Raw genomic sequence first — 27,728 nt, 5'->3', positions numbered from 1 at the left:
TATTTCTAAGGCTCGTAATAAAGAATGACTTTTATTTTCCTTTTATTCATCTATTTATCTGTCTTTTCTGTTTACTACCATACTGCACATACGTAAAGAAAGCACATGGCGATTTTTACAGGCATCCATCCTTATTATGACCCAGATTCCCATTCAAGGTGAGGAGAGTTAAGAAGATTCAAACATCTACAGAAATTACGATCCCAAAATCAATAAGATCATAAGAACTTAAGCAATTAAGGAGACAGCAAAAGGGTAACTGACTCACGCATGCAAGACTTCAAACACAAATACCCAAGTACCTTTTTCATAAGTTTGTGTCCTTTAACATGGAAACTGAAGGCAAGATACGAAGGCTTGAAGAAAAGTAGAAAGAAAAAAGAAAAGGAACAGCAACAGCAGCAACAACATCAACATCAAAAAGAAAGAAAGAAAGAGAAATAGAAGAATCAATGAAAGAAGGAAGAGAAGAAGAAGTACAAGTTGTTGTTGTTGTTGAAGAAGGAAAAAATGAAAGAAAAAGAAGGACAACAATAACAACAACATCAACATGAAAGAGAAATAGAAGAATCAGTAAAAGAAGGAAGAGAAGAACAAATACAAGTTATTGCTGATGAAGAAAAAAAAAAGAAAGAAAAAAAAGGACAGCAACAACAACAACAACAACAACAACAGCAACATCATCAATCATCAACAAGAAAAAGTAACAGAAGAATCAATGAAAGAAGGAAAAGAAGAAAAAATATAAGCTGTTGTTAGTGCTTTCCAAACCTTAAAAGTAGACATTCCATTCGTGAAACTGTCCTTTATATGAACAGTTAAATGACAACATTGCGAGGTCTCTTTGGTTCCTTACACAACACAAAGGAATACACAGAACACACATACTCTCTCAATCACAGCATGTCACCCGTTACTTAATTAAAGTACGCACTGTGAGAATTACAAAACAGCAGAGACGAAAATAATAATAATAATTAATAATTGTATTAGATTCCTTGTGTAGCTTTTGCTTATATATTGTAGAAAGACAGTAAATAAATAAATAAATAAGAGTACAATCATAACTACTGGTACTACTTTTTTTCTTATACATTTTCTTCTCATACTACAAACTATTAATAAAAAAATACATCACTATTTCTAAAACAAGTAACGCGAGAGTAAACATTGTAAAAAATAAATAAATAAACAAATAAATAAAAGACTAAAAATTCTCCTTCATATCACATACTCTTCTAATAACAAAAATCAAGTCACACTCATTACTTAAAAACAAAGGAGGCAAGAGAGAAAGCATTACAGTCCATAATAGAGGAGGGACGTAAAATTAAGTAAGATTACCATAAAACTGGAGTCGTTTTCTCCCTCGCTTCTCTTTGAGGGGGAACTTGATCAATTCCACGTCCTACATTACTACCTCCAATCAAATGTCTTCGCCAAGTTTGCTCAGAAGTTTGAGACGTTGGTTCTCTGGTTCTTGGGGTCCACCTCTTCCATTCTCCTCTCTCTCTTATTCTCTTTTATTCTTTTATCGTTCTTCCACATTCTTCTATTCTCTCATCTTCCCAAATTTTTCTCCTCTTCTTCTATTTATTCCTTTTCTACTGTTCCCTCTTTCGTTCCAGATTATCTCAAACCTTCTAATGTTATTTCTTCTTCACTTTTAATCTTCACGTTGCTTTTTCCTTCCCATTTTTTCCTCCATTGACCCTGAGGAAGAGGAAAAGGAAGAGGAAAAGGAGGAGGAGGAGGAGGAGAAGGAGGAGGAGGAGGAGGAGGGGGAGAAGGGGGAAGGAGAAGAAGAGGATTAGCTACCTTAGGAGAGCTCAGAACAGGTACTGATTAAAGAATACCTGTTAATTTATCTGTCTAGATGATTATTTACCCGATAATTGCAGAGAGAGAGAGAGAGAGAGAGAGAGAGAGAGAGAGAGAGAGAGAGAGAGAGAGAGAGAGAGAGAGAGAGAGAGAGAGAGTTCAATTTTGTCTTCTAAGCAACAAAACCAAGTGGCAGTAATGCAAAGAATAGGCAAAGATAGTTGTGATTATGAGAGAGAAAATCTGTCAGTGAGCATTAAACTATTATTATTAGACCCCAGTAACTTCCACGAGAGCAGGTGAAGACAGTTAAGGTAAGACGATGACTAGTTTGAAAGTACATCCCAGGGCAATCACAACTATAGGTTAATACAACTAGGTCAAAAAAGATCTACATTAATACAACTAGTAAACACAAGTAGGTGAACACAACTTGATCAAATGAACTTAATTAATACACCGTAATCATAATTCCTGCATTTTTCCCCCCTGATTTTATGAGTTTTGTCTGAATGCATAATTTCACACCGCCATACCTTACTACCTTCCCCTTCTCTCTATCTCTATCCCTCTTTCTCTTACCAGGAGCTCACGTCCCACACCCTAAGCATCCCGTCGTGGCTGCCAGAATACAGCTTGTTTCCACAGACCGTCAGACAGTTCACCACTCCAGCTCCGGCGCCTTCACTCTGTTTCCGCCTGAAGGTCTGCCGCAGCACTCCCGTCTTGGCGTCAAAGGCACGGATCAGCCCGTCCCCGCAGCCTGTGTACACTGCAGAGGGCGTGTTTGTTATGCAAGAGAGATAAATGAAAAAAAAAATGAGGAAAGGAAACGAAAGCTTAGACGAGAATACAAAAAAAAGTAAAGGAAGTAGATGGAAGAAAAGTAGGAGGAAAAAATTAGGAAAATAAAACGACAGGAATAGAAGAAAAAAAGAGAAAAGTCATGAAATTACTTTAAATAGTGAAATAACAGTGTGTGTGCATATGTGATTAATTGCTTTTCAACTATTACTATAACTACTGCTACTACTACTACTACTACTTCTACTACTACTACTACTACTTCTACTACTACTACTACTACACTCTGATGCTGCAAACACTCACGTATCCCCTGATGAAACTTGAGGCAGGTGACTGTGTTATTGTGCCCCTTGTATTCACATGTGCTGTCCCCGTACCGCCACACCCAGCTCTTGGCCTTGCCCCCGGTGTCCCCCGTGTACATCAGCTGGTTCACCACGGTCATGCAGATGATGGGGCTGTTGTGGCCGTAGTACACCTGTGATTAGAAGGATAATTATTAGTACATGCACAGGTGAGGGTGTTTACGTGTGTGTGTGTGTGTGTGTGTGTGTGTGTGTGTGTTGATGGAGAGCGGGAGATCCACGGAACAAGGGATATGGAAATGGAAGGAAGGATAAGAGACAAATGGATAGACACACACACACACACACACACACACACACACACACACACACACACACAGAGGAAGACCAAACAAGAGTAACAAACGAAGACCAGATTTGAAGGTCAGGTGAGGACAGGTGGGACAGACGAGCAGGTGGGCAGGTGACAGAAGGTTTTGGGTTGGGTGACGCAGCTGTAACGTGAGTCAGGCAGGAAACAGCTGATTCAAGTTATGCAATACGAGTGAGAGAGTAAGAAATGCAGAATTAGAATTTGTTGTTTATCTCGTTTGATTTATGAATGTATGAATCAGATGTTTATTTATTTATTTTTTTTGTTTTGTTTTGTTTTCTCCTCTCCCTTCTCCATTTTCTTTCTTTCTTTCTCCCTGTCGTGTTTATTACTCATCTTCCTTTCTCCTCACTCTTCCCTCTCCATTTGAGTCTTCTTCCCTCCCATCTCCCTTCCCTTTCTCCTCCCTCTTCCCTCTTCCTTCTGTCGGCAAACAAGGAAAATAGCAAGATGAGACGAAACACGAAGGAAGAAAAATATACAATAATAATACGAGAAAGGAGAAAGAAGGAAGAAATACAAAACACGAAACACGAATGAAAGAATAAATGACAACAAGAAAATGGAAGAAACAAACATAGCTGGAGAAAGAAAGGTAGAAGGAAGAAATTAAAGAATAAAATAATAATAGACAAAAGGAAGGAAGAAATTAATACCCACCCCAAACTCTCGTGTCCCCACCAGCCCCGCCCACCCAACCTACCCACCCACCCATCACTCCCCCTCCACCCCCACCGGATCACCTTGAGTGGACGCCCTGTGCGGATCTCGTAGGATCGTATGGTATTGTCTGCGCTGCCGGTGAAAAGGATCCTGGCCTCCCCGTCTGTGGCCATGGTCATGATGGCTCCCCTGTGGTCTCTGTACGTCTGTGGGGAGGAGGAGGAAGGAGAGCAGGAGCAGGAGAAGAAGGGGGAGATGGAGGATGTAGAGGAAGAGGAGGAGGAGAAGGAAGAGGAGTTATTTTAGTAGTAGTAGTAGTAGTAGTAGTAGTAGTAGTAGTAGTAGAAGAAAAAAAAAAGAAGACGAAGAAGAACAAGAACAAGAACAAGAAGACGAATTAGTAGTAGTAGTAGTAGAAGAAGAAAAACAAATTATAAGTAGTATAATAGTAGCAGTAGTAGTAGTAGTAGAGGAAGACGAATTAGTACAGTAGTAGTAGTAGTAGTAGTGGTAGTAGAAGTAGTAGTAGTAGCAGTAGTAGCAGCAATACTCACCACTAAACAAGCCCCAGTGCTGATGGCCCAGAGACGAGCGGTGTTGTCAGCGCTGCCAGTCACCACCAGCTCTTCGTTCAGCACATCGGTCATCTCGTCCTCCTTGTCCTCCTCCTCCTCCTCCTCCTCCTCCTCCTCCTCCTCCTCCTCCTCTTTTTTCTCCTTCCTCTTCCCCCCGCCGCCCTTGCTGGACTCATTCGCCGGGATGTACATGATCGGGTGCACGCCCATTGTGTGCCCCTAACGCAGCAGTAGTAATAGTAGTAGTAGTAGTAGTAGTAGTAGTAGAAGAGGAAGAAGAAAAAAAAAATTAGTTTAGTAGTAGCAGCAGAAACAGTAGCAGCAGCAGTAGTAGTAGTAGTAGTAGTAGTAGTAGAGTTTGCGAGTAGAACAGCCAACAAGTGCATTGGTAAAGGGAAGGGAAGGGAAATGAGACGGGAATTTGATAATTAAGTTTGTCTTGATGCACTTTTCTTATTAACACAGCTGGGGACACACACACACACACACACACACACAGAAATACGGTGTTAAGAAAAAAGAGCAAGAGACGAGTGGAATGTATTAACAAAGGAAGTGGTGTGAACAATTATACATGTTGAGAGAAGAGATAAACTATATTGACAGAAGAACATTGATGAACCCTGCAAAATAATATCAACAGATGGGCACAAAATGGTAAATACTAATAATGAAACAAAAAAAAGATGACAGTACTAATTTAAACACTGTTGAGTAGCGATAGATAGGTAAGTAAACACACTTGGCTAAACACAGCTAAACAGATAGACACGAAAAGATAAATAAACACAAAAGAGGCGAAAATAAACATAGATAATTAAAAAAAAACTAAATTCAGATAAACAGAAGCAGATGAAAATAATGAAAGGTAAACACACACACACACACACACACACACAAACCTCGAAAGTGCGCACGCAACACCTCTGCTTCGCTTCAGGTGTGATATCCGAGGTGTCAAAGATCCACACCTTGGCAGTCTTGTCGACGGAGGAGCTAATGATGTACTCACCTGTGCAGATCACCCGCATCACCTTCCCCTTATGACCTGGCAGGTGAGAGGAAGGGAAGATAATGCAAATCAACTAAGAGAAATGGACGATGTTTTTTTTTTTTTTTGCCTACAAACCTCGTATTATTAAGTGTATTTTGATATGTACTGCTTATTTGTGGTCAATAAACTAACTAAATATGTGTGAGAGAGAGAGAGAGAGAGAGAGAGAGAGAGAGAGAGAGAGAGAGAGAGAGAGAGAGAGAGAGAGAGAGAGAGAGAGAGAGAGGTGTACGGTTGAGAGAGGAAGGGAAGGTGTACAGGTGAGAGAGGAAGGGAAGGTGTGTCTAATTATAAATGACTGACACACACACACACACACACACACACACTACTACTACTACTACTACTACTATTACTTATACTACTACTACATCAACACCACCACCAACAACAACAACAACTACTACTACTACTACGATTATTACTCCCTCTTTCCATCCTCCTCCCATCATCCACCCTCCCTCCCTCTCCCTGCTGCTCTCTCCCTCCTCACCCTCGTAAGTGAAGCAACACTCGCACGTGGTCATGTCCCATTTCTTGACGGTGCAGTCACTGGAGCCCGTCACCACGTAGACCCCGGAGACGTCCACGGATGTCACGTAGCTGGTGTGTCCTCTGGGAAAAGACGAGGACGGAAGACTAACTTGGGATCATATTCTGAAACATCTATGCACCACACCTCCACTACTTTCAAAAGGCTCCAGTTGAAGTTCTATGAGTTTTGAAGGTGTTTTTTAGGTTCTAGTGACAGATTAACAAGATTTCTACATGATTTAGAAAAGTACTCGGGAGAACTTGGTAAATTACCTCTGTGGCTTTTGAAAATAGTCGTAGTGTAAGAGTAGTGTTTCATAATAGTGGCATTAGTGGTGATAGCGGTAGTGGTGGTGGTGGTGGTGATGGTGGTGAGAAACACAGGGAAAAAGAAGGACAAGAAGGATGAGGAAGAGGAGGAAGAAGAGGAGGAGGGTGGATAAGGAAAGGGAAAGTAGATGATTGTAATGAGTTTTGTTGTAATTGAAGTAGTAGTAGTAGTTGTAGTTGTAGTTGTAGTTGTAGTTGTTGTTGTTGTTGTTGTAGGACACAAAGGAATACAAAGAACAAACAAACCAAACCATCTACTCGTCACTTTCAGTAATGTTTGTGACAAGCGACTCGTTCACAATCTAATCAATTAATCACTCGTGGAAAGATTAAAGATAGTGATGGGAAAGACTCCTCCTCACTACATTAAGTCACCGTGCGTCCTCTCTTCAGTCTTGGAACAAATCTTTTTTTTTCTTATCATTATTCTTTGCTCTCCTCAGTTTTTTTTTCTTTTTTTTTCAGTGTTTTCTCTTTGGTACAGGGAACAGCAGTGTAAGCAGGTCTAAAGTGTGTGCTCAGTATGAGAATTATTGAATCTCAGTGTGATTTGGTAAAAGAATAGATAATTTGTGTATAAAGACTTAGATACTTCAACTATTTATGTGAAATTATATAAAAAGTAAATACAAATATTGTAGATGTAAATACGTAGGTAATAACGCATCATTGAATACGGTTATGTAGAAACAGGTGTGTAAATGAAAACAGGTAAAACACACACACACACACACACACACACACACACACATACACACGCACACATACAGGTGAACGCGTACAAAGGTACCTCAAAATAATGCTAGCTGAGCTTCACGTTGTTTGATATTAAAACTTCAAGATCTATTCTCACTCACAAAAAAAAAAAATATATGTTGTCTATTTTAATCAAACTAAAAACAACTCCAGCTTGGTATCACGTTGCTTGATATTAAAACCCCAAGATCTTTCCTTACAGTGAAACCTGATGGCATTTTTTACTTAAATTGAATATGATAAGATTAGTTTCTGGCATGAAAATTCTCGCCCGAACAGGGACTCGAACCCTGGACCGTTAGGTTAAAAGCCTAACGCTCTACCGACTGAGCTATCCGGGCTGTGAAAGGGGTACTACACGTTACGTTTCCGCTAATACTTGTAATAGTAATAAGAGTAATAGTGTAGTAGTAGTAGTAGTAGTAGTAGTAGTAGTAGTAGTAGCAGCATTTTTTGTCGTCGTTGTCGTTACCTTACTACTACTACTAATACTACTACTTCTACTGCGACAAGCATTACTATTACACCCACTACCTTGCACCTAGCACAACAACGACAACAACAACAACAACGACAACAACAACAACAACAACAACAACAACAACAACACCCTCCACTCAAAAAATTCAAATGATCCTTTTATGGGACTGGCATTTCAGTGGGCCTATTTTTTTTTTTTATTGGATTTTTGTTGCCCTTGACCAGAGTCCCTCCTACATAAAACAACAACAACAACAACAACAACTACTACTACTACTACTACTACTACCACTACACCCAACATCTCATACTCGTGCTCCACCTCTTCCACACTACCACACCAATCACACGACTCACTTCAACGTCCCCATTTCTTCTGTTGGGCCGCCTTGTCCTCCATCCACGTCCCACAGCCTCGCCTCCCTGTCGTCCCCAGTCACCAACACAGACTCATCCTCAGACAACGCCATGCAGTTGATAGAATCCGTGTGCCCCGTCACCGTCTCCAGCAGATACTTGCCGCCCTCCGCCTCCGCGTCTCCCTTGCTGCCCTGACAACCCATACTGTTGAGGGGAGTCATGGATGGTTTGTTGATTGACTGGTTGAATAATAGATAGATACGTGTATAGATAGAAAAGTTAATTGATTGATTGATTAATAGATAAGCAGGTAGGTAGATAGATATATAAAATAGACTGACTAGGTGATTAATTGACTGATAAAAAGATTGACTGGCTGATTTCACAACAACAACAGCAACAACCATCACCACCGCCACCACCATCACCACAACAAACTTAAACAACACACAACAACACAGTCAACCTCGTTTGAGCCAAATAATCACCTGTAGAGCCACTTACCTGTGTGATGAGCTTCCAGGTAGTGAGCTGAGCAGATTCACATTAACAGTCCCTCAGCACTCAGCACCTCGTCAGCACCAGGTCAGCATTTGGGACCACTGATCAACGTCTTCACCAGATGAGCCAGTAGGTAACCAAACAGTCAGTAAGTCTAAGAAGTCAGCATTCAAGGTCAGATCTGGCGAGTCAGTAATCAGTTAATCATAATGAGCAGGTCACAAACTAAGTCAGCAAATCAGCAGGTCACTAAACGAGTCAGTAAATCAGCAAGTCAGCAAGTCAGCAGGAAAATAAATCAGTAAGTCACAGCAAGCAGGTTCGAATCAGCAACTACTCGTATATCCAATCAGTAAGGTTAGTAAGCCGCTCAGCAAGTCAGTAGGTGCGAATGACAGTCAGCAGGTCAGCCAGTCCGTTCCCGTAGCTCGGCGTCCAGGTGAATGCATGAGGAGCAGGTGAGAGGCAGGTAAAGCAATCAATGTAGCCAAGAGACGGATTAGTAAACAAGAGTAAGTATAGGACATGTATGTGTGTGTGTGTGTGGGGGGGGGGGGGGGAGGGCTGTTTTTGTGTGTTTTTTTTTCTTTCTTTCTTCGTCTTTCTTTCTTCAGTTGTATTCATTTTGTTTATTTTCCTTCGTTTCTTCATTTCCTTTCGTTCTTGGAAACTTTTCATCCCTCTAATTTTGCGTTATGTTCCTTCCTTCCTTTTTTTTTCTTTTTGACACACACTCTGTCTCTATCTCTGGCCCTGTCTCTAGTAGCATTCACTGTTTACACACAAAATAACCTGAAATAGATGAAAAAAACAATCGAGATCAATAAACAAAAACAAGGTCGAGACATTATTCAAATTACGCGCGGTGTTTTTCTGATTGTTATTTTGATCATATCCGCGTTTCTTTCAGCGGGAGACGAAGGAAGGGTGGGAATTTTTTTGTCAATTAAAATGCAAAGAGCCAAGTCACTGCAGCTGATGAATACCTGAGCACATTTTTCTGTTGCTCTCTCTTTTTTCCTCCGTCTGTCCGTCTGTCTCTGTTTAGCTGCGTATGTTTGTTTAGATTTGTCTGTCTGTCTGTCTATCTGCTTCTGTTTAACTTTTTTTTTTATTTTTATGTCTGTCTATGTTTGTTTAGCTGTTTGTTTGTCTGTTTGTCTGACTGTATGTTTGTCCATCTGTCTGTCTGTCTCTCTTTAGCTGTGTCTGGTTTCCCTCTCTCTCTCTCTCTCTCTCTCTCTCTCTCTCTCTCTCTCTGCATCCTTCCCCGTCATTGGGATTCACTATTACGGCAGAACACGAGGAAAAACGTTAACGACTGTAAAAGAAAAGAGAGAAAAAATAGAAAGAGCGAAAAAAGAGAAAACTTACGTAAAACATCTGCCTGAGGATAACCAGCACGTGATTCCAGGTGTGTGTGTGTGTGTGTGTGTGTGTGTGTGTGTGTGTGCGCCATCTACCAAAGAGCTATGAGCAGATGAACCCTTAGCATTTAGAACATTGTAGAGAGAGAGAGAGAGAGAGAATAGCTGATTTTTTTTCTCTTCTATGCTACACAGTTATTTTAAAAGACTGCAGCACAAAGATGTCAAAATGCTTGTAAGTGAATATGGCGAAAAATTATGTAGCTGAAAATGTTGTCAAGACGTAAATAAACAGTAATATGAAGCACAAGGACTAAATCAAAGCATACATTAACTTTTCTCTTTAAATTTTACGGCCTTTTCTGCAGACTATTCGCCAACTAGATGCGAAAATCAAGTAAGAGAGAAAGAGAGAAAAAAAAATAATACGAACTACATTTTGAAACACATCTGCGCCGCATCTCCACTACATTCAAGACTAGTTCAAATTACACGGGTTTTCAAGTATGTTTTTTTTATTATTCCAGTAACAGATTAACAAGGCTTCTACATTACTAACTGGAGAAACACTCTTAAGAACCCTGCTATTCATCCCTGTGGCCTTTCAAATTAGCCAAGGTGAGAGAGCAAAGCCTTTGTAAATACTGGGCTTTGTCACTTTTGTACTCGTAGTATGTGTGTGTATGTGTGTGTGTGTGTGTGAGTGTGTGGGTGTGTGTGTGAGGAATCCACTAAATACTGGAGGTCTGTGCGTGACGTCATCTTAACTTGTGATGTCATTGGAAAGTCTGCAATATATATGAGCGTAAAATCCCACTGCCTTGAGCTTCTTCCCTCCCTACTTCCCTCCCTCCATCCCTCCCAGCTTCCCTCCCTCCCTCCTCCTTCGCTCAACATTCCAGTATCCTCAGTGCACCAGCCAGGCCTCTCTCGCCATTGTTTTCCTATTGAACGAAATATACGAGAATAAAGGGACGGTTTCAGCAAGTCACTCTGTTCTAATTAACCTGGATGCACCTGTGGCGAAGGTGAGTACCTGGTTTGTTGTCCGTTGTGGCGGTCCTCTCGAAAACTTGATGCTTACGTGGGTAAATAAATGAGAATAAAATGATAGATGATGAAAGTTATGTAAATGATGATGTTGTTTGTTTATTTGTTGATATCTATTGGTGTAATACTATCTTCTTTTTTTCTTTGTTTTTTTTTCTTGTTAATGTTCTTCTCCTCCTTCTCACTCGTCTTCCTGATTTATTTTCCTTTTCTTCTTTTTTCTTCTTCTTCTCACAATACTATTCCTCTCCTTCATTCTGGCGGTTACTGACAAACATTCCCACAACTACAGCACTAATCTCTACTTCATTTTCTTCACTAATACCACCACTGGTCTTAACTTCCATATTCTCTCCACTAACACCGGTTGGATGGGTTACAAGTCCGGTTCACTGTACGTATCTACCTCGCACGTCCCTCGTTTTTTCCCAGCGAGTGAAAATTCCCTTGCGAAACGAGGATGGTGCCCGAGCCCCATCTCCTCACCAGGCAGGTACGACAGTGTTGCCACCACCAGCCCACCTGCCCACCAACCCTCGAGTATGCATGGGAGATCTACCAAGGAAGCACTAAGGGGAAGGCTCAGGGATTAAAGAGACAGATGTTCCGAGAAAAGTAATCGGTGAATATTGAGGAGGAGGACAGAGTAGAGGGAAGTCTTAAGAGGAAATATAAATCGTGGCTAGTGGATGTTTTTGCCTCGTGTAAAAACTGGTCTGAGCGAACCCCACTGACGATGATACAAAATAAAGAATAAAAAAAGAAAAAAAGGAAGACACGTTTCAGGCCTGGCCATAGCACCACACTACCTGCCAGCGAGCACCACAAATGTCACTCTACCGCATTCTACCGCCACTCTACCACCACATCACCCGTGCAGGTAAAAAAACAAACACGTGTACCTCAATTTCTTTCCACACGTGTAAAGAAAATGGGTTCTGATTGGTGGGAAACGCATGTATTTTTGGGATCACCGAGGGCGTCTGGCACTGCCCTGGTGACGCCGCGGAGTGGTGCGCTGCGTGTATATAAAGGAAGGTCGCGTGGGTCCTGAGAGCGGACAGCACGCAGATTGATACTTGCCTAAAAATGAAGGTAAGCTGGATTTTCGCCTTGTGGTAGAAATGTTCCTTTGTGTTTTGTGTGTTTAATGTTTTTTTTTTATTTGTGTGTGTGTGTGTGTGTGTGGGGGGGTGAGGTAGGGGTGTTATTGTTATTTAATGTATGTTTTCTACCTTTTCATCTGTTTTCTTTCAGTAATATTGCGAGTGATTATGATAGTGATGATAGTGGTGTGTGTGTGTTTGTGTGTGTGTGTGTGTGTGTGTGTGTTATATAATCACCAACACTAGCCAGGTTTCACAGTCGGTTTGTTGACGCCCAAAATACCCATCAAAATCATTTGCAACGCGTGCGAGACATCATTGGCGGTTCTGATCATTTTTCTTTTCCTTCCTTTTGTTTCCTTTGGTCAGAGCTCCTTATACATAAAAAAAAGTAGCCTGTCTATTATAAAGTAAGTAGGGTAGTTAACCCTCTACATTTTTACCGTGCCAACTTCACAGTAACGCGGGTGAAGTCTATTGCAGCAAATAACAAAGGGCGAGCCTTGCAAGCCTTTGTTGTGTTGCGTCTCAGAAAGGAGAGATTTTTTTTATGTAAGACGACACTGGTCAAGGGCAACAACAACAACAACAACAACAACAACAACAACAACAACAACAACAACAACAACAACAACAACAACAACAACAACAACTATAAAAAAAAGTCCAACTATGCAGTCATTCCCAAAGAAAGACTTGGTTGATTGATTCATTGGGTGGTGATTGCTTGATTAACTGACTGACTGACTGGTAGATTGACTGATTGTCCAAAAATATAGAATCATCACAAAAACACTCCTGAAAACTTTAATCATTCCCACAACAGCCTGCCTAGAGTACAGAATCATAAAAAGAACTCTTGAAAACCTAAACTCTGACTGCAACCATAAGTAATGGAGACAAGACGCCCAGACGCTTGGGAATGCAGTCCTCCGCCCCATTAATCTTGACCCGTGCAGCAGTACAGGTCAGCGCCACACGTGTGTTCGACCCACTTCTCTTCTACCGTTACCGATACGCCCAGGGAATGAACAGGTCTGCCCTCTGAGGTACTGTGGGTTTTCCCGGCACTAACTTGATTCTTAGGACCATATTATGAAACACTTCTGCGTTGCGTATCATCATTACTTTCAGATGGGTCTAGTTGAAGATACACGGATTTTTAAAGGTGTTTTTATGCTTCTAGTGACAGATTAATAACATTTGTACGCTAGTAACAGAAGAAACACTCTTGAGAACCTGGCTAGTCATTTCTGTAGCCGTAAGAAATAGTCGTGGTGAGAGAGAGCAAAACGTTCCTGTGTCTTCGTTGCCTTTACCCAGAAATCCTCTCGCATAAAAAAGAGAAGAGGTTAATGAAACTTATACAACACAACACGCAGCCCACTGAACGCCACCACCACCACCACCAGCACCACCACCACCTCGCATTACTGTACAGCCGCGGGCGCCTCCATAAACTGTGCGGGATTTCCATGCTAGCAACAGTTAAGACCCGGATACACACAGCCTTTCTCGAATATCTCCGTGGACTTGACAACAGCAACAACAACAACAGCAACAACAACAACAACAACAACAACAAACTGTCCCTCTCAACTGTACGTATCAAGCAGAGGAGCAAATCAACATTAGACATAAAAACAAAACAAAACAAAAACACACATCGCTAATCCCCGTTAAGTAAAACACACTGGCTGGGTGGTGACTGCGGACACGCCTCACCTGTGCAGCGGGGAGGGAAGGCGAGTGAAGACCTTGGAACACAACAATCAGGCAACCACATAACCAGACAGGCAGGACTCATTAAGAATTCCGCCCGGGCCTCCTAAGCCAGTCTGAGGTTATGTGGTTTGATATTATTACAAGTTGAAGGCGTTTTTCTCTTGAAGGTTATTTTGAAACATTTCTGCGCCACATCTCCACTAATTTGAAAAGGCTCTAGTTGAAGCTAAATGAATGGTTTCTACGGTGTTCTCATGGTTCTAGTGAGAGATTAACTAGGTTTCTATATTATTAATAGGAGATGCAGTCTTGAGAACCTGCCTGATCATCTCGGTGGCTTTTGAAAATAGTCGTGGTGAGAGAGCGAAGCGTTTCTGAATTCTGGCCAGTGTCGTGACCCGAGATGTTGGTGACCCTTCATTAAGTACTGCGTGGCGCAAGATGGAACAAGAAAAGAAGGAAAAGAAGAAAAGAAGAGGAGCAAAATAATGAAAGAGTACAGCGAAGAAATGGAGTAGACGGGTGAATAAGGAGAAAATAAGCACACCACAGTTATTATATAGACTGATGGAAAAATATCTAACCAAAGCAAGATTTTCCCACATCTCTCTCTCTCTCTCTCTCTCTCTCTCTCTCTCTCTCTCTCTCTCTCTCTCTCTGGGATACGGATTTTAAGCGATTTTTCGTGTCCGTTTCTGCAAAAAGAGTAAAACAAGTAGGTGTGTTTGTCAGGATATCTCCTCCTTTCCGCGCCGTCCTCCACCTCTCCACCCCTCCACTCCCCCCACTCCTCCACCCCTGTATCCTTCCACTCCTCCACCCCTCCACCCCCTGCCCATACTCCCTCGTGTACAGTAGCTTTGCATTTTTCTTAACTCCGCTGCGAAAACCCACTGTGTAGGGGGATTATTATTATTATCATTATTATTATTATTATTATTATCATTGTTGTAGCTGTTGTTATTGTTGTTGTTTTTGTTGTTATTGTTTCCATTACTACTACTACTACTACTACTACTACTACTACTACTACTACTACTACTACTACTACTACTACCATTGCAATTATCACCATCTGATTATCGTTATTATTATTATTATTATTATTGTTATCATCAGGTTTAAATTTTGTCACCTAAAACGATGATACTAATCTCTCTCTCTCTCTCTCCGTCAGGTCCTGTGCCTCGTGGCCGCTGCGTGTGTCGTGGCTGTGGCGGGAGATGACACCAGGGGGGGCTTCCACGGCGGTGGTTTTGGCAGACCCGGAAGGCCTGGGAGACCTGGCAGTGGCATTCTGGATACCATTGTAGACGGACTTACTGGGAGCATACATGGAGGACAAGGGGGAATACACGGAGGCATTCACGGTGGAGGCCACGGGGGTCACGGGGGTGTAGTGCATGGGCGGCAGTGCGGTGTGAATGTCCCCACGCACATCACCACTGGCTGCAAGCTGTTCACTAGAAACCTCTACGGACAGTACGTGTGTGACAGGAACCAGAGTAAGTGACTTTGAAGTGGCGCTCTCTCTCTCTCTCTCTCTCTCTCTCTCTCTCTCTCTCTCTCTCTCTCTTATCTTTTTACTCATTTATGTCTTGGTCTTGTTTTGATTCTATTAGCGTCTCATTATTAGTCTTATTTGATTTTATTATTAACTTTTATTACTGTTGTTAATGTTAGATTTTGTCGTGTAGTATTACGTCCAGCAATCAGTTGTGTACTAACGGTTACCCTGTGGGAAAAATAAACGTATCTGAATTTGAATCTCCATCACAAAATTATGCCGCAATCACTCAGTCAGAACGTGTCATACAAAGCACCATGTACTGAAATGCTTCTCATCTACTTTCAAAAGGGACACGTCTCTTTCATTGTGCTTTTTTTTATGATTCTAGTGACACATTGACAAGATTTCTGCATTATTAACAGGAAAGTCAGTCATGAGAACCCAGCTAATCATTTATGTGGCCTTTTAAAATAGTCGTGGTGAGAGAGCAAGGCGTTTCTGAATAAGGCCTAAATCGTAAACATTAAGAAAACATTTACTTACCCTCTTTTTCTCCTTGCCTGCCTCCCCCAACAGAGCCAGCCTACCGGTGCCCGCCCCTCCGTGCCGAGTGCCCTCTTGCCACCAGGTTCGGGCCGCCCATTCAGTGCACGCTCGACACTGACTGTCCGGGCATCTCTGACAAGTGTTGCTGTGACGCCTGCCTTGACCATCCCGTGTGTAAACCTTCCGCCTAAACACCTGCCCTGCCTCCCACCACTGGCTTTCCCCTCCTCCCACTCCCTGCGCCATCACCCCAGCCTGATGTACCTAGGGAAGCTGCAAGAAGCTGTTAGGTCTACGCGTTGTCATCCTTATTATGAATCCTGCCTATTTACTTCCACCTATAATTTAGATTCATAATTTTGTCTTTCTTTTAAAGCTCCCTGATGACTCGCCACTAGTAATCTGGTTACTGAGTCTATTCCATTCATCTACCACTGTGTATGCGAACCAATCCCTTCTTATTTCTTTGTTGAATTAAAATCTAACTTTTATCAAGCTTAAACCTATTATCTCTTGTGCAATCCTGATTATTGACACTGAGGATTGTAATCTAATCTTTCTAAGTTGGGATCTTCAACGTTTCTTTGAAGTTCACTACGATGATTGGTTCATAAGGGTCGATTCTTAGAGTTAAGAATCAAGTTTTCAAAATATTTCAAAGGTTCATTTGAAAAAGCCGACACAGCTTCAGCCCCCTGCATTGCTTAGGTCCTGTGGATCACTGTATCGGTGACACGCTGGGACTCATTGTGGTGTTTCGATACCTGCTTCGGGACTCATCTCAAGCACCCGAGTCTCCACGTTGTTCAAGAAATAAATTGAATGAAAAATGTCGTTCTTTCATTTGCAACACATAAATCTAACTTCCTTCTTTACCGCACCCATTCACTACCATAAAATTGCTCTTTTGTCAGTAGATTTAATGAAATATGTCGCTATTTTGCTGGCAACACATAAACGCACAAATTTAACTTCCTTCGCTTATTTCACCACTCCATCATGAAGTTTCTCTTGTGTCACCCTTCAGTGTATCAGTTAACCTTCTCGTGGTTCATTAAGCATAAGTAGGCACTGATCTCTAGTTAGACACAATTATATTATCAGAGCAAAATGACTGAAATACACTCAACTCACTCTTAGGCGGCAAGTTGTAGCATTGTACTGTGTGTGTGTGTGTGTGTGTGTGTGTGTGTGTGTGTGTGCAGTACGACAATGAGGCAATTTGGCATTTAAAGTCTGAGATTAATATCGAAGGTGTGGTCAACAGAGTGTGGGTGCGGCTTTACAAAGGTACTCGTAGGTGGCGGGGTGGGTGATGGAGGACGCGATGTATGGGTGTGGGTGTGGCTGTATAGTGACTGGTGTGGGTCATGGGTATGAATGTGGAGTGGCTGTACAGTGATGGGTGTAGGTCGTGGGTGTGGTTGAAAGAAGGTAAGGAGTGAAAAAAAATATCGTTAAAATCACAGATAAATTTGTATTAAAATCAGAGGAACTTGCATTAACTGAAATCACAGAGGAACTTGTATTAAAATATTTATTATTGTACTTTATGGAGTTGCTCTTTTCAGTTCACCAAAAAATGCATCACCTGCTGTTGGTTGTACTTGAGGGAGACACGTCAGTCCCACTAAACACACTCGTGCATGACTCTAAATGCTGGGAAGCCCTTGAGAGAGAGAGAGAGAGAGAGAGAGAGAATGTAAAATAAAAGAACATTGAGAATGCATACTAATAATCCTGATGTTTGTTCGTAAGATGTGCACAAAAATGGTAAATGTAATAGATAAAATGTTAAGAAAAAAGGAAAAGAAAGGAAAGGAAAGGAAAAGCAAAGGTAACACTGCTATCACCATCAGAGTCCCATACGAGCACCTGGTTTTAATTAAATCTGGTAACTACAAATACAAACATCTCAGTATATTTGTCACGAAGTCTGTACACAACGTTCAGTATATTATTATTATTATTTTTATTTATTTATTTTTTTCGACAGATGAATCACAGTTTATTTAAGTTACTGCTTCAAGTCCCTTTACAGAAAATGCACCACAGATTTGGACCCTATTCAAAGATGTAAACTTCAAAATATCTGGATTTCTAGATTCAATAACACGCACAAGGAATATGTTTCTTAAAAGTTCTCATTTGCAATTCTCCAATTAACTGAATCATCTACATATAAAATAAAAAAAAAGAATATATACAAAAAACTCACATAGAAAAACCATAACAATTTCATGGGAAACTTACATAACACAAAGGAAGAACAAACAGCATCAGACTTATTGGCCCTTAAGTCTGCCTGCTAGAAACTTTACTCTGACCTACAAGAAGAGACGCGGGACAGCAAGGACGAAGGCACGACCACAAACTATGTACACAATATTACACGACTCTTGAACACCAACACAAGAAACACGGGACACGAAACAACACAGTCAAGCAGTAAGAAATAAGAAAAAAAAAAAAAATGCCTTTACAAACATCCAGCATCTTTTACATCACTCACTCTAGACTCAATACAAGGCTACAACACATCCAGTTCCTGATGCAGCGAAAAATAAAAAGAATAGAGAGAGAGAGAGAGAGAGAGAGAGAGAGAGAGAGAGAGAGGGTATGAATGGATATCTCGAACCACTGAGGGACTTTAAACCATATTTTGAAACACTTCTGTGCCGCACCTCCCCTACATCCAAAGCCTCTATTTCAGGTTTTTAAGTTGTTTCTACGGTTTTAGTGAGAGATTAACAAGATTTCTACAATATTAAGAGGAGAAGCACTCTTGACAAACCGGCTAGTCATCTCAGTGGGCTTAGAAAATAGTCTTGGTGAGAGAGCGAGGTGTTTCAAAATACGGGGCTTAATTAACGAGTGTGCGGGTACCAAAGGAAGGTCTAGGCGCTGCGGGCATTGGTCACGCTCCTCCCTAACAGCTGCTCCACGTTCGCTCCATTGGTGAAGCTGTTGACTGTCTGAGGTCCCTCCGCCGTCAGGATCTTGAGGGAGGGAGAGAATTGAAAGAAGTGTGAGGGACAAAGAGTGGAGGACAGTGACACCGTGTTGAAGGGAATGAAATAACTGAGAAACGTGAGAGTGAGGAAGAGTGCAGCTCGAACAATGACGCCAAGGAAAAGTGACATCGATGACAAACAACCAAAGAAAACGTGTCTTTGAAGAGGGTAACTGCTGCAAATGCATGTCTAAGGGGTATGGTAGGTAGATATTGATGATAGACCCAACTATAAACTGCACAAATCTATATAAATTAAAGGTCGAAATGATAATAAATAATATGCTCTTTAGGAACTCTAATTAAGCAATGAGTTCACTAAAACACACTGGCATGAGATATTGAGACTTTCCAACAACAATACAACAATCATATCTTAAAGAAAATAATAAAAAAAAAGAGAAAAAAGGTCAATATATTTTTACGAAAGACAACAAATCTAGGTCACACTGGGTTACTCTCGATCACACAACAACAAAGCAACAATAACCTCTAAAAGAAAAGAAAGAAAAAACAAAAACAAAAGAAGAAAGAGAGAGAGAGAAAAAAAGTCACTATTTAAAAGACAGAGAACACATACACGAAGAACAACAAATCTAAATCACACTAGGTCACTCTGGGTCACTCACACTGGGTCACACTTATCTCACCTTCTTTTTATTATTGTCCAGGAGTTGCTGCAGGACCGGGGACAGAGTAGGAAACTTCGGATTCTCTACAACTTCTGACGGGGCGCTTGCTGATTGCTCTGAACCATCTACTGGGGACTTGAAGACCTCAGTGTGGGTGACTTTCGTGTCCTGGGGGCTCTTGCGGGGCGTGCCGATAGCCAGATCTTCATAGTAGTGGCGGAGGGAGCGGCCAGAGGAGGAAGTGCTGTGAGAGGGCCGCTTGCAGTCATCAAGGCTCGGACCAATACAAGCTGCGTAGGCCATGGCGTGGGCAATGTAGTGTTGTTCGTGTGTCCTGTGGAAGAGGTGGGACATCGGGCCTGCGGGGGAGGGAGAAGAATGTTAGGAGGTCGCAAAGGGGAGAGGAAAAGGAAAGAATTTCACAAGGGGTTACAATGAAAAGACAGCTTGAGGGGAGAGGGAAAAAAATGCTAGGAGGAGCTCACCAAAGGGATTACAAAGAGAAAACAGCGTGAGGGGGAAGGGAAAGCAATGTCAATAGTTCACCAAAGGGATTACAAAGAAAATAAGGCAATCTAGAAAAATGAAAGGAAAAATTTGGGGCTGACTCAAGTAATACCAATTCAAATCCACCAAAAAGGAAGAGAACAGAACAAAAAAGGAGAATAGAGAAGAGAGCAGAAGAGAAGAGCAGAAAACAGAACATAACATAGCAGAATAGAACAGAACAGAAAAGAAGGTAACAAAAAAGGAGAGAAGAGAAGAGATCAGAAGAGAAGAGAAGAAAACAGAACATAACCGAACAGAATAGAAAAGAAGGTAACAGAACCGAACAGAAGAGAACAAAATAGAAGATAGTAGAACGGAACGGAATAGGGAATAACAGTAGAGGACAGAACAGAACAAAACAAAAGAGAAGAGAACGTCACAGAACAGAACAGAGCAAATGTAAACAGAAAAAAAAGAGAAAAGGATAAAAAAATAGGAAATGGCCACAGAAAAGAAGTAAAAAAAGAGAAGAAAATAAAACAAATCAAAAAAAAGATAACAGAGAGAAAAAAAAAAAGAAAAAACTGCGACAGGAGACAATTAGCATCACCAGAAGCAATGCATGAAGCCTTTATAAACATCTACAAAGAATTTATACATGAAAAAAAAAATCCATTTCGCAATTTCTTCCCAGTTCAAAGATTAGAAGTGACAATAGAACAAGTAAAGATGTCTCAGAGTGATTGGTAATTAGGGAAAGGTGTACCAAGCGGCAGTCAAAGGGTTAGGGAATGTCTCAGGTAACACTAATGAAACCTATCTGTTACCTATTGCCCACAAGCCCACGTCCTCTCCTCCGTGGGTCTCCTTGATGGGCGGCATGGGCACGGCGGCCTGGTACCGGTAATCCACGTCCGTTGTGTCAACTGTTGATGGGTCGTGGCGCATCACCTGTAGGTAAATGACACACCTGTAATTACTGTGTCACTCTACCTGGGTAAATTAACATGTGAATTAGTTGTTACTTGAATTAATTACCTGAATACCTGTTACCTGAATAAATTACCTTGTGAATTAGCATGAATACCTGTTACTTGGATAGATTAGCTTGTAAATTAGTGTGCATATATATTACCTGGGTAGATTAGCCTTTAAATTAGTGTGGATACCTGTTACCTGTGTCCCTTTGTCCTTTCACTTATTTGTGTCTTGTTACCTGGAGTGCATCCGTGAAATATAGTGTGAGGTTGTCATTGTTTTGCTGCGGTAGAGTGAAGCAGACGGAGATGAGTGAAGGAGGCTGGGTAAAATTGTAGAGAATGATGATGATGATGATGATGATGATGATGATGACAGCGTGAACCCTTTGATAGCTAATGACAGAGTGGGATTTCTTCACTGGACTTAAACGATCTTACTAATAATGAATCCCTTTACTCGTTGTAGCTTACGGAGAAACTACAACGAGTAAAAGGATTATTTGTGCCAGAATTTACCTGTGTCACCTTTCCCTCCTAATTGTGTGTTAAGACATAAGATCGTTTATCTGTAGATGTGCCTCTGAAGTTAACTGTACCTGTCCCCTCCCACTCAGGTGCAAATATCCGGTTTACCTTTACAACCTGATGCACCTTGACACACACACACACACACACACAAGGCTTTTGATATTAAAGTCTTTTTTTTCTTTATCTAGTTACCTATTAAGGATTCCTGAGCGCACCTGAGCAAACCTACCTGTTTTATTACTGTTGCTTGTCCCTGCCTGTTGTTATTAGAAAAAAACTGCAAGATTAAATGCTAAAGATAATATGAAGGCAGGTGCAGACAAATAACTGAGTGTTCGTTTATGATTTTCTTTTTCTTCCTGTGTGTGTGTGTGCGTGTGTGTGTGTTACTTGGCCTCGGTGAACATAACTTTTCTTTTGACACACAGAAAATGCATTGAAAAATAAAGAGTAACTGAAATAAAAGGTGAAGTAAATACACAGAAACAAATGCACAGAACATACGTGGAGAAATAGAGAATAAGAGAAAACTGAGTGAAACAAATGACGAACACACAAAAAAATACACAGAAAAAAAAATAAATAAAAATAGGGGTAACAGAAACAGAGGGTCAGGTAACAAAACTAAAGGGTGAGGTGACAAAGATCAGAGTTGATGCAGGGAAACAAAACAGCATCGTGGTTCAGCTCCAGCACATCACTAAGGACGGTTTTTGTCACTGTTTTGTCCCGACACGTGGAGGCGGCGGTCAGGTTATTTCCCTTTTCCTTTTTTTTTTTTTTCCTGCCTTGAATCTCTCTCTTTGATATTTGGGTCTTCATTTCTCACTTTTCTTATTTTTCTTTTTATGTATTTTTCCATTTACTATTACTAAGTTAATATCTTGTTTATCTCTCTTTTTTCCCCTTCAGACTCTCTCCTTGATATTTTTTCCTTAATTTCTAACTCCTTTCTTATTTTTCTTTTTCTCTTTACACTATTTTACATAAAACAATCAGTCTTATTTATGTAAGAGGCGTACCGGACAAAGGCAACAAAATTTTATACAAGAAGGCCCACTGAGGTGCCAGCCTATAAAGAAAAAAAAAAAAGGTCCAAAACCATTATCTAAAATTGGAGAAGTCCCACAACTTAACATAGCTTACCGTGTCATTTTACTTAAAACAACTTACTGTGTCACTTACTGCTATGGGAGTCTTTCATTACCCGATACAGCAGTACAAAATTTGCTTGCATGCAGACAGAGGAGACAAAAGAGATAATGAGATGCTAAGTTTGTCTTTTGTTTCATACTGCAAAGATACTTAAGCGAATTTAGTACGAAAGTGTCTAATCTTGTTGATCAAAGTAAAAAAAAATCGCATGGCAGCTTAAATTAAATTATCTTAAATTAAACAGCTTACCGTGTCATTCTTCACCGTGTAGTTGTATCCTGGACCATTGGTGAACATCAGCGTGGTGTAGTGCAAGTCATCTACCATTCCCTTCTCGCCGACCAACCCTGGAACACAAACATGAGTCACCCGTGCGATACTCCAAGAATACAAAGGTTATCCATAAAATATAAACGTTTTCTATGATAATTATTTAAGGGTAAACTAACCTAGAATATCGTTGCCTCGCGTAGGGTAACCATTTATGGTCATCACGTGGGAATGATCAGCCGTCACCACTATCAGCGTCTCCTCCAAGTCCACCTCCTGCAGGAGAAGAGGAAAACTGTTCAGACTAAAGGGGTAAACTGTACAAATTAAGGATAACGCTGTTTAGATTGAAAGAAAACTGTACAGGCTAAGAGTACAATGTATAGACTGAAAGAACAAAAAATATACAGATTCAAAGAGTAAAAATCTATGGAATAAGAGTAAAATTGTACACACTGAAAGAGAAAAATTGTACAGACGAAAAAAGAATAAAACTGTACAGATTAAAGGAATAAAACTGGACAGACTAAGAGTACAATGTATAGACGGAAAGAGCAAAAAATGTACAAATTGAAAGAGAAAAAATCTACGCACTTAGAGTAAAATTGTACAGAGAGAGAGAGAGAGAGAGAGAGAGAGAGAGAGAGAGAGAGAGAGAGAGAGAGAGAGAGAGAGAGAGAGAGAGAGAGAGAGAGACTGTCCTTATCTTTACATCACACGTGTTTAAATATTCTCTATTAAATATAACCAGGACCTCCTACGGATATTCTGAACGCTAGATTTTTTTTTTTTTTTTTTTACTGTCAAGCGTGAGGTGCCTTGCGTGACGAGTAGTGTGATTAGGGAGTGACTGAAAGGTTAATGTTATGTGGTCTAATCATTATAATTATCGTTGTTGTTGTTGTTGTTGTTGTTGTTGTTGTTAGACGTGAGTTATATAATATTGTATTGTGTGTGATAGTACTGGTTGTAGTAGTAGTAGTAGTAATAGTCGTAGTAGTAGTAGTAGTATATTTATATGGCAACTGAAAAAAAAAAAAAGTAAAATCAATAGGAAAAGAAAGGAAAATATGCAGAAATATAATCTATGGAATGTAAGAATTAAACTTAAGGAAAAGTAAGGTAAGATTTAATCAAGTAAGCTTACGCATGTACTGAACAATGTGTGTGTGTGTGTGTGTGTGTGTGTATGTGTGTGTGTGTGTCCTTGCTCCAACCTTTAAGGATCACTGCGGGACTACAATTAGGGCACATTTTTTCCCTGTTAACCCTCATTACCTTCACACTTTGGGGTCCTGAGGCGACATTTGGGATGCGATACCTGAATTAAAGTGCGAGGGAAAAAAAAAAGGAAAAAAATACAGAAAACAAAAATAATACTCAACATATGCCCCGTTATACACACACACACACACACACACACTGCTACACACCTTACGGCCACCACACACACACACACACACTATAAAAAAAATGTCCAGTATTATGTTTATATAACGTTGTGTGGTATTTAAGTCATATTTATGGTCAGAGCTTAGATGTGGAGCAAGGGGACACTGTGGTATGCTTTTTTGTGCCTCCTGGGATGGAAAAAGTTTATTGAGGGAAGTATGTCACCTTTCCAGATAACTGTACGCCCGTTCCCCACTTTTTCTTCCTTTCCCCTCTATTATTATTGTTGTTATTCTTATCCGGATCCGTCCAATTCTTATTATTATTGCTGCTGTTGTTCTTATTTTCACTCGTCTTCCTCGTATTGTTGTTATTGTTATCTTTATTGTTGTGGTCGTTGAGATTGTTAGTGGTGCTCTCTCTCTCTCTCTCTCTCTCTCTCTCTCTCTCTCTCTCTCTCTCTCTCTCTCTCTCTCTCTCTCTCTCTCTCATTGAAACAAAACAAAGGGCGATTGACATTTAAGCTATCATGAAATTCTGATGCAAACGCCTTTTGTGGGAGACGATCAGTATGCATATTGATACCATTCCTGTTGCCTTCATTATTATTCAAATGACTCCTTCTTCCTCCTCCTCTTCCTGTCCGTCCTCCAGCATCTTTCTAACAGCCTGTCTGCTTCCTTCTCCTCCTGCTTCTAATCCGACACCTCTAAAACTGTCTGACTGCTTCCTCCACCTCCCCCTTCTCTTCCTACTACTCCTCCCATCCCATCACCTCTCTAACCGCAGACTGCTTCCTCCTCCTCCTCTTACTCCTACACTCCTCCCTGCTCTTGTCTAGGCAGTGACGCAGCAATGCCTAAACTGGACGGCCTTTGGGACAGTGACTAGGCGTACCGTACGTGAAAGGCGGGAAGTGTGGCACTGCATCACCATCACCACCACCATCACCACCACTGCCATGCCTTACGAAATGCCACACACTCAGGGGAAAAAATGTATCGCTGCACCGCCTCGGATTATGAAACGAAGCATTGAGATCCAGCCTTGGTCCCGCCTCACACACACGCATCTCGTCTCGCTTAGCAGTGCTGGGAGGGGAAAAAATAAGTATCGCTGTGGAATCTGGAAACTTTTGGTTGTGAGTTCCGTGTCACGTGTTGGATGGAAGTGCGTCAGTGTTTGGTGGGGGGGGGTTGTAAGTGGTTGTTGTTGTTGTTGTTGTTGTTGTTGTTGTTGTTGTTGTTTCTTTTTCTCTTTCTTTTCTTTGTTTTTTTGATGGTTTGTGTTCTTTCTTTCTTCTTCTTCTTCTTCGTCTCATCTTCGCCTTTTTCTTCTTCCTCGTTATCGGCTTCTCTTTTTTGTTTCTTCTTGTTCTTATTCTCGCTCTTGTTCTTCATCTTCTCCTCTTCCTTCTCCTCTTCCCTCTCTTCTTCCCTCTTTTTCTTCCTTCTCTTCACCTTTTCTTTTCTTTTTTCCTCGTTTCTTCTCTTCTTCTTTTCCTTCTTCTTCTTCCTATTATTATTATTATTATTATTATTATTATTATTGTTGTTGTTGTTCGTCTTCGTCTTTCTTTCCTTGTATATTTTTGTTTTTTCTCTCCGCTTCATCATCATATTTTTACCTTGCCTTCTTCTTTTCTTCTTTGTCATCGTCTCATTCCTCTCCTTTTTTTCTATTTTGCCTTCGTTTTTTTCCGCTTCGTCATAAATTCTCTCTCTCTCTCTCTCTCTCTCTCTCTCTCTCTCTCTCTCTCTCTCTCTCTCTCTCTCTCTCTCTCTCTCTCTCTTATCTCACACCTCTTTTTCACCACATCATCTTCGTCATTTAACATATTCTTCCACCTTAACCTTTACTTCTTCGCCCCTCTCTCTATCTTCAGTACCTCCCTCTTAGTCTAGCCTTCAGTTCTTCCACCCTTCAGTTCCACACCCCATCTAACGCCCTGCTCTTTCATCACGACTATTTTCAAAGGCCACAGAGATGATTACCCGGATTCTCAAGAGTTTTTTTTTTTTTTTTCCTTGTTAGTAATGTAGAAATGTTGTCAATCTGTCATCAAAACCATAGAAACACTCTTAAACAATAGTGGCACTTCAACTAGAGCCTTCTGAATGCAGTGGAGGTCCCATGCAGAAGTGTTTCAGTTCTAAGTTTCACACATTTTTTTTTTTTTTTCTAATATTTACAGTCTGCCAGTACATAGTCGCCTCTCCGTTATGTAACAGTGAAGGTTTACACGTAACGCTCCTTCCTGGTTGAAAAGAACGGCAGTGAGCGGTCTAGATCCATCCCGTGACAGGTAAAAAACAAATGACGGGCCACAATTCAAAATGCCAAGAGATGAAATATACAAGCCTGGCCTTCAAGTTCTCGTTTTCTCTACAAATACCTCGCGGCGAAGAAAAAAAAAGACGTAATAGCGAGTTTTCTGTAGTTAATGAAGGGTAAACTTAATAAAAAATGGTGATAGAGATGTTTATAGTAAAGGCAATAGAAAAAAAGCAATAGCTCGTTTTCTGTAGAGTTTTGGAGGGCAAATTCCAGAGAAAAGAAGCAATGGCTCATATCTGTAGAGGTATTAGACGGTAAAGGCAGTAAAATGAAAATAATTACTTGTTTTCTGTAGAGATATTGGAAGAAAACGTAATAGAAAATAAAGGTAAGGGCTTGTTTTCTGTAGAGGCGCTGTAAGGTTCAGTCAATGCAATAAAAGATAAAGCGAAACAAAACAAATAATTATTCATTTTCAGTAGAGGTAATGGAAAGTAAACTTGATAAGTGAGAGGAAAAAAAAATGCTATGCCCATTTTTCTTTAGAACTGTTGCAGAATAAACTGACTAAATACAAAATAAAAATAAAGAAAAGAGAAAAAAGAAAGTAATTGTTCGTTTTCTGTAGAAGTAATGGAAGGTAAACTTAGTAAGAGAAAAAAATATCCTATGACCCGTTTTCTTTAGAAATATTGGAGGATAAACTCAGTAAAAATAAAAAATAAATAAAAATAATAAAAAATACCTCGTTTTCTATAGAAGTATTGGAGGGCAAACTTCTCAAACTTCAGTAAACTTCAGTAATGCACTCCCGGGTGGACCTTACCTTCAGTGCTGCTGACACGGCGGCGTCCATGGCCACCACCTCCTCGAAGGCACGATGGGCGAGGTTGTCGTGAAGGGCGTGGTCGATCCTGCCTCCCTCCACCTGGGGAAGGAACACGCCTCGTCAGGAATGAAGGAAAAAGGATGGATGGATGGATGAATGTATTTGGGAGTGGATGGAGAGAAAGAGAGAGAGAGAGAGAGAGAGAGAGAGAGAGAGAGAGAGAGAGAGAGAGAGAGAGAGAGAGAGAGAGAGAGAGAGAGATAAGGCGTTTCCGAAGACTGGCAACCTTTCAAACCATGT

General features: G+C 40.8%; 3 protein-coding genes and 1 non-coding gene across 6 annotated transcripts in view; 1 reads left to right on the top strand and 3 right to left on the bottom strand.

The window, feature by feature from the left end:
* Positions 1-25: 25 nt before the first annotated feature.
* On the bottom strand, positions 26-11,714 carry LOC135093753 (WD repeat-containing protein 86-like). The gene is made up of 10 exons (XM_063993342.1): positions 11,383-11,714; positions 8,563-9,351; positions 8,056-8,262; positions 6,092-6,213; positions 5,447-5,592; positions 4,524-4,763; positions 4,050-4,175; positions 2,932-3,106; positions 2,404-2,593; positions 26-1,713 (listed from the first exon to the last, which is right to left on the bottom strand). Exons 3-10 carry the CDS (start codon positions 8,259-8,261, stop codon positions 1,674-1,676), a joined length of 1,245 nt encoding a protein of 414 aa, XP_063849412.1. The 5' UTR covers position 8,262; positions 8,563-9,351; positions 11,383-11,714; the 3' UTR covers positions 26-1,673.
* Positions 7,487-7,559, bottom strand: Trnak-uuu (transfer RNA lysine (anticodon UUU)). Its single transcript has one exon. It is a non-coding gene; the product is annotated as a tRNA-Lys (tRNA).
* Positions 11,715-11,934: 220 nt separating the features above from the next.
* Positions 11,935-16,693, top strand: LOC135093754 (uncharacterized). Its single transcript, XM_063993343.1, has 3 exons — positions 11,935-12,071; positions 14,985-15,312; positions 15,894-16,693. Exons 1-3 carry the CDS (start codon positions 12,066-12,068, stop codon positions 16,052-16,054), a joined length of 495 nt encoding a protein of 164 aa, XP_063849413.1. The 5' UTR covers positions 11,935-12,065; the 3' UTR covers positions 16,055-16,693.
* Positions 16,694-17,320: 627 nt separating this feature from the next.
* The window catches only part of LOC135093752 (alkaline phosphatase-like), a 43,583-nt gene continuing 33,175 nt past the window's right edge, over positions 17,321-27,728 (bottom strand). For all 3 annotated transcript variants that reach the window (XM_063993340.1, XM_063993339.1, XM_063993341.1), the window contains exons 8-13: positions 27,426-27,527; positions 23,110-23,206; positions 22,910-23,007; positions 20,825-20,948; positions 19,527-19,867; positions 17,321-18,862 (exon numbers count right to left, since the gene is read on the bottom strand). In XM_063993340.1, the coding sequence (XP_063849410.1) occupies positions 18,761-18,862; positions 19,527-19,867; positions 20,825-20,948; positions 22,910-23,007; positions 23,110-23,206; positions 27,426-27,527 (864 nt within the window). In that variant the 3' untranslated portion in view covers positions 17,321-18,760. The remainder of the gene's footprint in view (positions 18,863-19,526; positions 19,868-20,824; positions 20,949-22,909; positions 23,008-23,109; positions 23,207-27,425; positions 27,528-27,728) is intronic.

The sequence above is a fragment of the Scylla paramamosain genome, chromosome 43 (genome assembly GCF_035594125.1).
Source record: "Scylla paramamosain isolate STU-SP2022 chromosome 43, ASM3559412v1, whole genome shotgun sequence".
Classification (NCBI taxonomy): domain Eukaryota; kingdom Metazoa; phylum Arthropoda; class Malacostraca; order Decapoda; family Portunidae; genus Scylla; species Scylla paramamosain.
The sequence above is the reverse complement of the archived record's forward strand: the minus strand, read 5'-3'. Positions and strand labels throughout refer to the sequence as shown.